The sequence below is a fragment of the Polypterus senegalus genome, chromosome 1 (genome assembly GCF_016835505.1).
Source record: "Polypterus senegalus isolate Bchr_013 chromosome 1, ASM1683550v1, whole genome shotgun sequence".
Classification (NCBI taxonomy): domain Eukaryota; kingdom Metazoa; phylum Chordata; class Cladistia; order Polypteriformes; family Polypteridae; genus Polypterus; species Polypterus senegalus.
Window position 1 is genome coordinate 163,133,663 of NC_053154.1, and position 15,964 is coordinate 163,149,626.

Genomic DNA, 15,964 nt, shown 5'->3' on the forward strand with positions numbered 1-15,964 from the left:
AGCTCCACAAATGAGACACACGGGTTCAGTAAACATATACTCAGCCTCCCATCGGTTTTAAAGGCTCTATTTTCAGAATCAACTTTTCTCTTCAGCATCGTGTGAGCTAGCTTCGCAATAACTTGCAGCATCATAAGCTAGACTTGATTAACGCGGTAAGTGTTCGGCAAGGCAGCTGAAGCGCTGCATTATGGGATCTGTAGTTTATTGTGTTACCAGCGCTTCATATACCGGGCCATTAATAACAATAATACAGTATATAAAATGATCTCGCGGGCGGATATAATTACGCCGGGCGGATGTGGCCCCTGCCCTTGAGTTTGACACATATGGACTAAATAGAACTTGAAAATATATATTTTTAAATGTGATCGCGCAATTCAGATAGAGTTGACGCACTACAGCCTGCATGCCTCAATAAGTCATCCTCCCTCGCTCTTACTTTTTACCGTTCATCTAATGAATACACTGAGTATGGCTTTACCAAAACAATCATTGATGGCGAATAAAGTATCCATTATTCGAGTATGTAGATCGGGATATATATATATACATATATATATACCCGTGTATTGCAGAGGAGAAGTAGTGTGTTAAAAAGCTAGAAAAAGAAAAGGGAACATTTTAAAAATAACGTAACATGACTGTCAATATACAGTATTTGTTTTGTGAGTGTTACTGAGTGTTGCTGTCATCAAGGATTTGATTATCATTATTTCTTTCAATCAGGTTCGTATTTGTAGGATGTGTTGTGTTCAAGTTACATTCCGTGTTTGTCAATCGTTGTAAAGATGACAGGTTTCATTCATCGATTCGTTTCTTACTGCATCAATAAACAGCTCGTCTTCTTCTTTATCTGAGACCTGACACACTGCATGCACGGGTTTTTTACACTGTCTTCCTTTAGCGGGACATTGACTTTTTCCACCGTGTGCTTTGTTTCCGCAGTAGCTGGATTTATGAATATGCTTGTATGTATCAGACGCTCCATATTTTTGCTGCCTTTTCAATTGTGTAATTCGGTTTTGTTCAGCTCTTTGGAACTGTTGCTTTTATCTGTGCACTGCGCCAGTTCACGTGAGCCGATCGGTGTACATGCATCGAAGTTTCCCAGCTGTGCTGGTGCCATCTCGTGCTATGTCCATGGCTGTATTTAATGTTACCTTAGTCCTGGCACTTAAAACTTTCTCTCGCAGTTTCGCTGAGTTTGTACCAAACACCACCCTGACCATCTCATCTTCCTCTGCATAAGCACAGTCCTTAACCCGTGAATATTTAGTGGGAGTTTGCTATTGGATTGCCGCTGACGGACGGCCTTATATGGGCAGGCACTAAATTACAAACGCCAGCGGCAGCCTGTCTATGAACTTAATTTAAAGTGTAGGTTTACATCGTGCTTTGTTTCCGAAGTAGCAGAACTCATAAATATGGTTGTATATGTCACTCGCTCGCTTCTTATTGTTTCGCTGCCTTCTAAATTATATAATGCATGTTTTCTTCAGCGCTTTTTTGAGGTCTTCCTGGTTTTCTATGTACTGCGTGATTACGTGAAGGCGTGATGATGTCACACGAAACTCCCGGCGTTCAAGCTCATCTCCATTACAGTAAATGGAGAAAAACAGCTTCCAGTTATGACCATTACGCGTAGAATTTCGATATAAAACCTGCCCAACTTTTGTAAGGAAGCTGTAAGGAATGAACCTGCCAAATTTCAGCCTTCCACCCACACAGGAAGTTGGAGAATTAGTGATGAGTGAGTGAGTGAGTGAGTGAGGGCTTTGCCTTTTATTAGTATAGATATACATACCTATCTACATCATATATACACACACATACATACATACACACACACAAATTATATATATGTGTGTATGTATGTATGTGTGTGTGTGTGTGTGTGTGTATATATATACACATACATATACTTGTGTGTATGTTTGTATGTGTCTATATGTGTGTGTATAGGTTTGGTCACTGAGTGCAAGGGAAAAATAATAAATTATAGTCTATAAGTTATTAAACAGTAAAACATTAACGTTTTAAGAAGTACAGGTACATTGAAATTACATTTTCTATGTGAACGTTCAAATTTGTGCCTCTGGTAATGTGCCTTACCGGCATTTAAAGAAAATTTGTTTTGTGTCCTCTGCAGTGTTAAGAGAGAAAGGCTTTGGTTTGGGATCAAAGGAAAAAAGGTGTAAAGAAAGGAAAGTTGCCTTTTTCTTTTATATAGTATAGAGAGATGTGTTCGCTGACGTTATGATCGCCTTTTGGGGACAGTCGGTGGGTCTTGTGTAGACTGGTGAGACGTCCCGCCATTAATCGGCTGTGATGGCACTGTCAGTCCTCCACTCCTGTGCGTGTCTTCAAAATCCGAGCTGAGGACCTCATAATCGTATACGTGCAAAAGAAAGTGTGAATCGCCTTAATATTATTTTGCCGTGGTGTAGAAAAGGTTTCCCGTGTTTGCACTTGTCTGGGCTATAGCGCAGGGGGAGGATGAAAAAAATTAAAAGTGCTCACTTTGACTTAAGGCAGAAGCGCAGTCAGCGTCTCAAAGGCCGGCACGGCTATGCACGCGCGCTGGCTGCTTGACTTTTGCTGGGCAGGAGACCCCTTTTGTACACACGTTCATGATATCAAAAGTCTCAGCTCTTTGGAGGTAATTCATATATTATATATATAGCAAAATACCTGCGCCTCGCAGTGGAGAAGTAGTGTGTTAAAGAAGTAATGAAAAAGAAAAGGAAACATTTTAATAATAACGTAACATGATTGACATTGTCATGAGTGTTGCTGTCATATATATGCCTGCCTAAATAAGTCACCCTCGCTTTGCTCTTACTTTTTTACCGTTCATTTAATCATGGCTAGTGGCGGAAAAATTATAAAATGGAAGGAGGATGGCTTTACCAAAACAATTATTGATGGCTTAATCGATTATTCATAAAGCTTTAATTGGTGATCTTTTTTTTGTGTTAACCTCATATTTTTTCATACTTCTCAAACTAAGGTGGTGCGAGGGTAAAATTAATCGGGATGCGTTGATCAATGTAATCGGTGTACCAGGAAATCATGCATTGACAAAAGCTCCCCTTTGCTTGTAATGCAAAGTGTGATTAAATGCATTATTTTTTAACGTGTTATGGAGCACATGCAGCTAAGAAAAGGAAAGATTTTAAAAATAACGTAACACGATTGTCAATGTGACCTTTTGTAAGTAGTGCCTGGAGGATTCAGTGTGTAGAAACTCTAGAGACAGCGTGTGTATTAACTTGTGGATTTTTCTGTATTTGGTGGCAGTGTGACGAAGTTGCTTCGGAAGACGGCGTTAGCCGCGGAGCACAGCTCAGAGCGAAATCAAATGAATGGGAGGGGAGATGATGACGTGACTCCCCCACCCGCCTTAACTGTCAATCCCCCACAAACACAGTCTCTCGGAATTTGCATAAGCACACCCCTTCACCTACAATTTTAACTTAGTTACAAAGTGATCAAAACTCTCGCTTATATCCCCGTCCTCTCATTAAACTTGTATCCCGCATTACCTGTGGGCATGTGAAATGCCAGCGGTAGCCTGTCTATGAACTTAATTTAAAGTTTAGGTTTACACCTTGCTTTCTTTCCGAGGTAGCAGCACTCATGAATATGGTAGTATATGTCACTCGCCGCTTCTTATTGTTTCGCTGCCTTCTCAATTATATAATGCATGTTTTCTTAAGCGCTTTTTGGAGGTCTTCCTGGTTTTCTACGCACTGCGTTGACAGTCAGTTCACGTGATTACGTGGGAGGCGTGATGTCGTCACACGAAACTCTGCCCCCCACGTCTTTCCAGCTCAACTCTATTACAGTTAATGGAGAAAAATACCTTCCAGTTATGACCATTAGGCGTAGAATTTCGAAATGAAACCTGTCCAACTTTTGTAAGTAAGCTGTAAGGAATGAGCCTGCCAAATTTCAGCCTTCTACCTACCTACACGGGAAGTTGGAGAATTAGTGATGAGTCAGTGAGTGAGTGAGTGAGGGTTTTGCCTTTTATTAGTATAGATTATTGTACTGTACATTTAATTGCACACAACCACTAACCTATGAAGGCACGACCTCAGTAGGAGAGTCTTCAGAGGTGGTGCAGTATCTTCAGCAGGTGCGTTGTTGTCTTCAGTGAAGAAGTACTAGGCAGTGGGTGTCTGGGTGCGGCTGAAGAACATCTTGATAGGCAGTTGCTGGCACTGTCTTTTCATATGCGTGAGGAGGCTTTTGTAGGGTATTGCCATCTTTAATCATATCCAAGAGTTTCACCTTCTCCTGGATAGTAAGCATCTTCCTCCGGCGCTTAGTTTTATTGTCCGAAGGCTTAGAAAAAGCAGCACGTTTAGGAGCCATCGTAGGGCTTAGATAAAAGTTCTCAGAAAGCGCATGCGTAGTGACGTAAGCGTGTATGAGAAAAAAATCGCTATAGAGTGAAGCCGCGAAAGTCGAAGCGTGATATAACGAGGGATCACTGTACCACAATTGGAATGTCTTATTAGTTCTTCTCCATACATTTACAGCCTAACACTTTTTGTACTTTACAGCATCATTTGTAAAAATGAAAATATGTTCCTGTTAACTGCTTTTATGTTCATGAGTAGAAATATCATTTCACAAATAATGCACTGGTACGCTGATACTGCTACCCAAGGTGATATCCACGATTCTTTAAGTATGACCATGTGTAGAAACATCTGCTTGCAACTAAAAAAGAAAGGTAAAGTATCTGCTTTAAAATCTCTAGGGTATATACAAATATTCATCCACTTCGCCATTGATTGTATAGCTGATTGAAAGTGACACTAACTACATTTAATATTTTGGAGATAGCTGTTCTCACAGTATATACTTTCTCAGATCTGCTTAATTGAATTCAGTATCAGGGGAAGCCAGAGCCTATTTTAGTAGACAGAAACAACGCCGAACAGTCGGCCAAGCCATTGCTGGGGACTTTCACACATACACACATTCACTGCTTATCTTTGGGGAGTTTTGAGATTCAAATCTGAGATGAAGAACGGAATAAGGCAACAGCACCAACAACACAAGGTCCAGATGTATCAAAATCAAAAACACTGTTTAAAAAAAAAAAAAAAAAAAGAAGCTATTTCATTTCAATCAAATGATAAAACACAGCAAAAAAATAAATAAATAAATGTACTGTTTCACCTAGTGAAAGCTATCAAATTAAAAAGTAATACAATGATAAGCCACAAAAACAATCTATAAGGCTTAAATTTATTATGTTATTAAAAATATATATTTTTATAGTACATTTTGAAATTCAAAAGAAACAACTTTACATCAACACATCCATTCATAAGTGATCGGAGCTATATCTCAGTGAATGTGATGTACATAGGACCTTTACAAAGACACTGTAAAAAGGCACAGCAGATGGACTGGATGCTGTTTTTTTGGCCTCTACAAACCTTTCATGAACAGCTGATCTCTGTAATTGAAACTATTTTCAAGGTTTTATTGTTCTTTACTGTTTTATCTACCTGCCTTAAGAGGACTCACCATAGTACTACCCGGAAGAAAATCAGGGCAATAACTCTAAATTAATACAATTCAGGATGCCTTACTTTTGTGATATGGTTTTCAAAGACATTAAATGGTACAGGTGAACTGCAGTATTCTGCAACTGAACCACTCCAGCTCTCAGCCCAAATGAAAAGAAAATGGAAGATGTCATCTCTCTGGCCTTAAATACTACCCATCAAGAACTTAATGGATAAGAGTTCTATGTTAAGATGCAATGAAGTAACTATAGCATTACATTGATAACATATTTCCCTGTATGTTGATCTGAGCATACATGTTAAGTGTGGATACTACATCAACTATTGGTTTTTGGTTGGCTTGTGTGGTTTTAGTTTTAATCGGTAGCTGTTTTTTTATTCTATGAAGTGTTATTTTAGTCAAAAAATATGTGCAATAAAATCTGATCTTGCATAGGCAGGAGTTAGTTTTATTTTAATTTGATGGCGATCTGGGTTCCTTAAAATGAAGTTTTGCATGCATTAAAATAAACAAACAAAACCTTGAGAGCAAAATTTGTGAACTCTGGAGCCCCTCAAAACTACTATAGGGGCAAGGTACAGGTGCCGGTCATAAAATTAGAATATCAGGACAAAGTTGATTTATTTCAGTAATTCCATTCAAAAAGTGAAACTTGTATATTAGATTCATTCATTACAGACTGATGTATTTCAAATTTTTACTTCTTTTAATTTTGATGATTATAACTGACAACTAATGAAAGTCCCAAATTCAGTATCTTGGAAAATTAGAATACTGGGAAAAGGTTCAATATTGAAGACACCTGGTGCCACACTCTAATCAGCTAATTAACTCAAAACACCTGCAAAAGCCTTTAAATGGTCTCTCAGTCGAGTTCTGTAGGCTACACAATCATGGGGAAGACTGCTGACTTGACAGTTGTCCAAAAGACGACCATTGACACCTTGCACAAGGAGGGCAAGACACAAAAGGTCATTGCTAAAGAGGCTGGCTGTTCACAGAGCTCTGTGTCCAAGCACATTAATAGAGAGGCAAAGGGAAGGACAAGATGTGGTAGAAAAAAGTGTACAAGCAATAGGGATAACCGCACCCTGGAGAGGATTGTGAAACAAAACCCATTCAAAACTGTGGGGGAGATTCACAAAGAGTGGACTGCAGCTGGAGTCAGTGCTTCAAGAGCCACCACGCACAGACGTATGCAAGACATGGGTTTCAGCTGTCGCATTCCTTGTGTCAAGCCACTCTTGAACAAGAGACAGTGTCAGAAGCGTCTCGCCTGGGCTAAAGACAAAAAGGACTGGACTGCTGCTGAATTATGTTCTCTGATAAAAGTAAATTTTGCATTTCCTTTGGAAATCAAGGTCCCAGGGTCTGGAGGAAGAGAGGAGAGGCACAGAATCCACGTTGCTTGAAGTCCAGTGTAAAGTTTCCACAGTCAGTGATGGTTTGGGGTGCCATGTCATCTGCTGCCGTTTGTCCATTGTGTTTTCTGAGTTCCAAGGTCAACGCAGCTGTCTACCAGGAAGTTTTAGAGCACTTCATGCTTCCTGCTGCTGACAAACTTTATGAAGATGCAGATTTAATTTTCCAACAGGACCTGGCACCTGCACAAAGTGCCAAAACTACCAGTACCTGGTTTAAGGACCATGGTACCCCTGTTCTTGAGTGGCCAGCAAACTCGCCTGACCTTAACCCGATAGAAAATCTATGGGGTATTGTGAAGAGTAAGATGCAATACGCCAGACCCAACAATTCAGAAGAGCTGAAGGCAACTATCAGAGCAACATGGGCTCTCATAACACCTGAGCAGTGCCACAGACTGATCGACTCCATGCCACGCCGCATTGCTGCAGTAATCCAGGCGAAAGGAGCCCCAACTAAATATTGAGTGCTGTACATGCTCATACCTTTCAGTTGGCCAACATTTCTAAAACTCCTTTTTTTGCATTGGTCTTAATTTATATTCGAATTTTCCGAGATACTGAATTTGGGACTTTCATTAGTTGTCAGTTATAATCATCAAAATTAAAAGAAATAAACATTTGAAATACATCAGTCTGTGTGTAATGAATGAATCTAATATACGAGTTTCACTTTTTGAATGGAATTACTGAAATAATTCAACTTTGTCATGATATTCTAATTTTATGACCGGCACCTGTATATGATAAAAACCAAAATGAAATTTGTCAATAGTGCAACTGGACTGATTAACAACAATGACAAGACAACATACAAACAAGTGGCAGCAGTTTTGATTAAATGAAAGCAAGACACACAGACAATGAACTTCCCAACTTCTGACTAGGCTTTACTTTCCACCTCCCAAAGATGTGTTGACGCTATAATGTCTGGGAGTGTATATTAACCATGAACTGGAACGGGGATGTAAATGCACCTTATAGAATGACTGTTTCCTTTGCATGAGTTGCAATAGGCTCTAGCTCCCTGTAAGTTTAAAAAATGATAAATGGATGGGTGTTTACACAAAGAATACAACAGCTAATTGAAAGAAAAATGAAAACTCTTACTTCAGTACATTAGAATCATTTAAGACTGAATTCTGCATTAAAATGTATAACACTTAGTGAACATAGCACTTGTTTTTCATGCAAGGTCAGTGCTGCAGTTTAAAAAAAAAAAGCTCTTCCTTACAAAATTTACAATGTTAATCAAAATATTTTGCATAACAAATATAAAAAAATCAATTTCCCCTCCAGTAAAATTGAAGGATCTGTATTATATATGTATTATTCAGTGTGCCAGAATCTAGATATACACTAATTGCCAAAAGTTTTAGAATACCTCAGTTCTAAACTGACCTAAAATGTCGAAAAGGTAAGCAGTAAACAGCCTCAGGTTTACATGTAAAGTTTAGGTTAGCAAAAACTGAAAAAAAGGAAATTTCAGAATATTACAAATAGGCCTTCTTCAGGGAACAACTAATAGGTTACAACCTACAGATGTTCAGCAGCAATTAAAATGAATTAAGCCTTGCAAGTTGAAGCAAACAATTTGCACAGGTGTCTCAACTTCTGTTTATTACTTAAAAACCCTCTGTCTCCTCTTCAAGCAGAGTTGGAACAGACTGTGTTACTACATCCTCTACACCCTAGAAAGTTGTCAATTTCAGTGATAATGGCAAGAGAACTGCAATTAACAAATGAAATGTGACTGAGCATTATTACCCTTAGAAGTGTAAGCGTTTCATTTAGGGAAATTGCAACAACAAAAAAAAAACCTCTTTCAGCTAATACAGTGATGCCCTAAACAATCCAAAGGCATTGGAAGAAACTGGAAGAGATCTGGCAAACCCAAACTCACAACCCAATCAGAAGACAACTTCCTGAGTGTCACCAGCTTGTGTGATAGGCTCCTCACAGCCCAACAGCTTCATGCACAGATTAACAGTGGTCAAAAAGCAAGTCTCGGTTTCTACTGTGAAAAGGAGACTTTGTGCTGCAGGTTTGACAGGGTAAGTGGCAGTAAGAAAGCCATTCCTTAAAGGACAAAAAAGAAAGTCTTATGGACTGATGAATCAAAATGTGAAATTCTTTATCCATCATGCTGGGGTGTTTTTTCGCCGTTAAGTTGGTTAAAGGATGGTTCATCAGTGTGTGATGCCAGCTATCAAACATGGAGGAGGAAGTGTGATGGTCTTGGGTTCTTTTACTGGAGACAGAGTTGGTGACTTGCACATGGCGTGACTGGCATTCTGAATCAAAAGGGTTACCACAGTTTGGCTGTTATATCAACTAAAGGTGGCTACTCTGATTAATAAAAAAATTTGAATAAAATTTTGTATACTTAATGATTCTTTGACTATTTTTTTATTTGCCATTATTTATATATTCTATGCCAGTGTAATATTATCCAAGTTGTATTTCAGAGGGTGCAGTAACACAGTCTGTTCCAACTCTGCTTAAGAGAGACAGAGGGTTTTAAGTAATCCACAGAAATTTGCAAAGCTTAATTTACTTGAAATTGCTGAAGAATATCTGCATGTTGTAATCTGTTAGTTGTTCCCTGAAGAAGGCCTATTTGTAATATTCTGAAATATCCTCATTTTTTGGTTTTGGCTAACCTAAACTTTAAATGTAAAACCTCTGGCTGTTTACAGCTTAACTTTCACCATTTTAGGTAATCCATTACATTTCAACTGATTAAATGTGAAAAAAAACTGAGGTGTTCTAAAACGTTTGACTGGTAGTATATGCTGCACAGATGCAGAGTGTATTTCAGTGCATACACTGATCCACTGTTTTGCACTTACCGGTTTAATCAGCACTTTAAGTCCCGAAACACTGAAAAGAGCACTACACAAAATAATTGCTGTTGAACTTGTCATCATCTTGCTGGACTTTGCTCTAAATAAATAACAAAACTAATAAAAGATGCATGAACTGTTTAATAATACTAACAGTTATAACTGTTTAGCAATTAGTGCTCAGTGCTTATACATTTAGCTATTGAATGGGTCTCCTATTTCAAAGTCTAGTTTCAATGCTCACCTTGAACCAGACCTAGCTTTCTTAGACCATTAATGCGCTTCTCAAGGAGATTTCCTTTGATACACAGAAGCTCAGGGCACTTCTCCAACAAATGTATGATGGTCACAGGATTTAAATCTAGTGTGATAAGAAGTGAGATGTTGGAAAGACCATCAGCAGCAAGTAAGGCATCCCAGTTAGATGTTCTTTCAAAAAGGTTAACCACTTGTTCTTCTATGAATCCCATGTCTAACAATGAGCAAATTGTCAATTCTGCATTAGGGTACTTGAAGCTAACTTGTCCATACTTGTCTAGGAGATCCTGTGTAAGGGCCTTTCCAATCTCTTTGTTGTTTTTGTTTACAATATACTTCTGCGATTGGTTGCGAGTAGTACAATGTTCCCTTGTTTGATCCAGCACCCATGTCCTAAAAATTGAGGACTTAGTTGTCCTCAAGCAAGCCAGTCGAGGGCAAGGAAAACAGAAGAACCAGTGCAATATCTGCAGGGATAAAAAAAAAAAATACTTTCTTAAATACAATCTGTAACTGTAAAAACATGCTATGAATTATGCAGTGAACTGTATGAAACTATATTTTAAAGGATCACATGTTAATAACTATGGTATAATAAACAATTTTTACAATAGAAACAAGTGCAGTGCCCACTTTGTTTGGTACACACCTCCTTGTTATTGTAAATGGCCTGCTCCTCTAAACAACCAATCATATGGCTACCAACTCGCTATAGATCTCAAACAGACATACTCAAGAGGTTTAGATGTTATTCAACCAAACTTTCAAAAATTGTGACTTTGTGTATTGGTGTAAGATGTGCATTTCAGAAAATGCTGCCCTTGTGGGATTCTCACACACTGTATTTTGTGGAGTTTTCAAATTCCTTAAGATAAATACAACATTCACTTTGAAGCCTTTCTGCCGGTAAAAATACCTTTTTAATAAAGAGAGATCAGATTAGAATGGCTGCACCCGTTCAAGCTAACAGAAATGCCACAAATGCTCAAATGACAGCTCTTCACAATAGTGTGAAAAAGAGCATCTCTCAATGCACTTTACCCATCTGACCAAAAAAAAAAAAAAAACAATGGGTTACAGTGACAGAAAACCACACTGATAAAAAGATGAGGATACAGTGTGCAGAAACTAAGAAATGTCTCCAGCACCTTACTGATTCCACATCTTGAAGAAATCATTAGCAAAGTGAAGATAACTGCATAAACATTTTAATATAAAATTCACACTAATGTCATCATATTTTCTACATAAAGAAATAAAGGACTATGTGATATTTTTCTCCTATTATAATGATTTTAATTGCATAAACAAAAACAAAATAAATAATCAAAGAGACACATATCTTTACAAGCTATGTATTGAAGATTTAATATTTAGTATTGCTTCATGATACACCTGTGGGAAGAACAGTCTTTTGTAAAGCTACCTTACAGCTCAGGTGACTTCAGTTCAATGCCCAGTCTGGACATGGTCTGTGTAGAGTTGACACGTTCTAGCAGGCAATCTAAAAGCACTCTGGTTTCATACATAATGTAGTGTTAGGTTACCCTGTGATATCCATGTGTGCAATACTGCCGGGATAAACTCTACTGCCCTGCAATCCTGAACTGGAGTAAGCCAGTTCTGCAAATAGATGCGTCTGTTTATGCATAAATATAATTGACATTGTTAATCAAATTCATAGCAATAGAATGTGATTATTATATACAATAATTATAAACTGTGTTACTTGTAATCGTCTGACACCATACACCAGCATTAACAAATATAATTAAGCAATGTCAGAATGAAAGAATGTATTACATTTGCATGTAAAAGAAAATTACAAGTGAACATACATACAGTGGTGTGAAAAACTATTTGCCCCCTTCCTGATTTCTTATTCTTTTGCATGTTTGTCACACAAAATGTTTCTGATCATCAAACACATTTAGCCATTAGTCAAATATAACACAAGTAAACACAAAATGCAGTTTTTAAATGATGGTTTTTATTATTTAGGGAGAAAAAAATCCAAACCTACATGGCCCTGTGTGAAAAAGTAATTGCCCCCTGAACCTAATAACTGGTTGGGCCACCCTTAGCAGCAATAACTGCAATCAAGCGTTTGTAATAACTTGAAATGAGTCTTTTACAGCGCTCTGGAGGAATTTTGGCCCACTCATCTTTACAGAATTGTTGTAATTCAGCTTTATTTGAGGGTTTTCTAGTATTAACCGCCTTTTTAAGGTCATGCCATAGCATCTCAATTGGATTCAGGTCAGGACTTTGACTAGGCCACTCCAAAGTCTTCATTTTGTTTTTCTTCAGCCATTCAGAGGTGGATTTGCTGGTGTGTTTTGGGTCATTGTCCTGTTGCAGCACCCAAGATCGCTTCAGCTTGAGTTGTGAACAGATGGCCGGACATTCTCCTTCAGGATTTTTGGTAGACAGTAGAATTCATGGTTCCATCTATCACAGCAAGCCTACCAGGTCCTGAAGCAGCAAAACAACCCCAGACCATCACACTACCACCACCATATTTTACTGTTGGTATGATGTTCTTTTCTGAAATGCTGTGTTCCTTTTACGCCAGATGTAACGGGACATTTGCCTTCCAAAAAGTTCAACTTTTGTCTCATCAGTCCACAAGGTATTTTACCAAAAGTCTTGGCAATCAATGAGATGTTTTTTAGCAAAATTGAGACGAGCCCTAATGTTCTTTTTGCTAAACGGTGGTTTGCGTCTTGGAAATCTGCCATGCCGGCCGTTTTTGCCCAGTCTCTTTCTTATGGTGGAGTCGTGAACACTGACCTTAATTGAGGCAAGTGAGGCCTGCAGTTCTTTAGATGTTATCCTAGGGTCTTTTGTGACCTCTCGGATGAGTCGTCTCTGCACTCTTGGGGTAATTTTGGTCGGCCGGCCACTCCTGGGAAGGTTCACCACTGTTCCATGTTTTTGCCATTTATGGATAATGGCTCTCACTGTGGTTCGCTGGAGTCCCAAAGCTTTAGAAATGGCTTTATAACCTTTACCAGACTGATAGATCTAAATTACTTCTGTTCTCATTTGTTCCAGAATTTCATTTTCATCTTGGCATGATGTCTAGCTTTTGAGGTGTTTTTGGTCTACTTCTCTGTGTCAGGCAGCTCCTATTTATGTGATTTCTTGATTGAAACAGGTGTGGCAGTAATCAGGCCTGGTGGTGGCTACAGAAATTGAACTCAGGTGTGATACACCACAGTTAGGTTATTTTTTAACAAGGGGCAATTACTTTTCACACAGCCATGTAGGTTTGGATTTTTTCTCCTAAATAATAAAAACCATCATTTAAAAACTGCATTTTGTGTTTACTTGTGTTATATTTGACTAATGGTTAAATGTGTTTGATGATCAGAAACATTTTGTGTGACAAACATGCCAAAGAATAAGAAATCAGGAAGGGGGCAAATAGTTTTTCACACCACTGTGTATATATATATATATATATACACACACACACACATACACACACAATATTGTATATATGCATATACAATATATATATGTATATATATTACACAGAAACCAAGAGCAAACTTTTGTAATACTGCTAAGTAATGTCATTTCCATTTTGAATTTTAAAAAATAATAAACTTGATGATAAGATCTCTTTTAACTTACCCAATGAAAACCTAATAAAAAAGAGGGTGACATTAGGCTATTTATTGCAGAACAAACCTTGTTTTAAAATGTTCTTTTGAAAAAACGTCATGCAGGCTATGTTTCTTTTGGTCCTTGATTATATTGATGCCATTTGCATGCTCCCCCTTCTTAAACCCCTTGATGTTACAGCTCTCTTCTATATTAAACCATTGATGCGGTTTAATATTCAGCTCTCTTAGGTTTTCTCTTTACTCAGTACACCTCAGACTATAAATATGTATCATATCACTTGCAGAAATTCTCAGATGATTCTGCACTTATGGGGTGTATATTGATAAGGGGGGTGAAGCAGAGTATAGCAGTGAGGTGGAGAACTTTTGATGCAGCAAAGAGCTTCTAGGCCTGGTCACTATTCAGGGAGTGGATGTTGAGGTGATGCACTCTGACAAATACCTGGGGTTCCACACCAATGACAAACTGGACTAGTCTCAGAACACAAAGGAACTACAAAATAAAAAGCAGAGCAGACTCTTTTTCCTTAAGAGACTGTGTTCCTTTAATGTCGTAAGTGAAATCCTTCACATCTTCCACAACTCTGTGATGACCACTGCGCTTTTCTATGCTGTGTTGTGTTGGGCTGGTAACATCACTTTAAGAGAGGCCCACTTAACAAAATAATTAAAAGGGCAGGTTCAGGTTACAGGATATATTCTGGACACCCGGATGTAAAAGCAAAGAGTGAGAATTAAAACAAAATTGAGTGTCATTATGAACAATGCTGCACATCCTCTCTCTTACACACTAACACTGAGGACTTTTATCCAATAAATTATTCAGCAGGAGTGTGTCAAGAAACGCTACGGGGGCTCCTTTATACCAACAGCAATATGTCTGCATAATGTCTTACTATGACAATGACAGCCAGGTCAAGACATTCTTTCTTTTTAATTTTCTTCCTTTTTAGTCATTCTGGTGTGTGTGTTCAGACCATACTGTGTATGTGTATATATTGTTATTTATCTATTTATTTAATAAGCTCCTGTCAAAAGCCAGTTCCCTCTGGGTATAAATAAAGTTCTCTCTCTCTATCTGTGTATAAACATATGAGTGGGCTGGCCTTCTCTCAGTGTTTAATGGAATGGCCTCTGGTAAGTTTTTATTTATAAAGCTATTCTTGGTAAACTCCAATCATACATAATCTTTTCATAATTGTGACAATACTCGCTTTATGCAATTACTGTTTATGGATACAGCGGGCTTAATACATTATAACATTTAAGTATGATTATTCTTATATCGGAGTGTGTTTTAATTTTTGTTTTTCTTTTTAGTGACTTTCTGTATTTTAACAATTTATGATAGCGGTCTTGTAACTCGGCAAGGCTACAAATGAAATCTTTTCTCGATGGGTTTTCCAAGTGTTAAATAAAGGTTAATAATAACTTACCTACACATGTAACGTTTGCCTCGTTACATTTTAGACTATTTACTACAATATACTGTATAAGTTTAACCTCGTCAATTTAAAATGGGCGACAATTAAAACGCTATACAACTGGCACATATCCAAATCACTACGAGTTAAACAATATACAGTTTAATTTACCATTTTCTGTCTATGAACATGATACATACTTCTTTATACATGGAAAACAATATCAAAGTAATGGGAAAGGATCTCTGATAATTGATCTGCTTTCGATTGTGACGTCTAACAAACAAATGACATATTAAGATAAAAGTAACAGGGATGGAGGCGTGCTACATTGAAAAGTTAGCAAGATACACAGACATTCCTAAAAACGAGACGCGACAGATATAAATAATTATTTAGTAAGCATAATAAAGTATGAGGCCCGGTGTATTATATCATAATTTACGCATAAACAAGTAATTTATTATTAGCAGGAACATATACCGACTCTTTTTAAAATCAAACACCAACCTGCTTCTGACAGACGCGCATGTCTCTCGCCGTAACATTCATTTAGGCTCGACTTGGTGCAGAAAACCAGTGGAAAAAAGTTCCGTGCGCAACCTCCATGAGACACCGCGGTAGACTACTGCTGTTACCTGATACATTGGCACGCAAAAGTCTGAGCAACCTTCCTTAAAATGTCTGTTACTGTGAATAGTTAAATAAGCAGAGGCTGAACTGAATAAAAATGTAAACTTGCTTAAAATATTACAGAAATGTGTCATGTTTAACTTTACGCCTTTTGGGCATAAGTTCATCTTCTGCTCATTTAACTATTCACA

At 37.9% G+C, this 15,964-nt stretch overlaps 1 protein-coding gene across 1 annotated transcript in view; it reads right to left on the reverse strand.

The window, feature by feature from the left end:
- Positions 1-15,761, reverse strand: part of mterf4 (mitochondrial transcription termination factor 4) — a 29,063-nt gene extending 13,302 nt beyond the window's left edge. The window contains exons 1-2 of the mRNA XM_039761767.1: positions 15,651-15,761; positions 10,068-10,548 (exon numbers count right to left, since the gene is read on the reverse strand). Of these exons, the coding sequence (XP_039617701.1) occupies positions 10,068-10,548; positions 15,651-15,692 (523 nt within the window). The 5' untranslated portion in view covers positions 15,693-15,761. The remainder of the gene's footprint in view (positions 1-10,067; positions 10,549-15,650) is intronic.
- Positions 15,762-15,964: the final 203 nt, after the last annotated feature.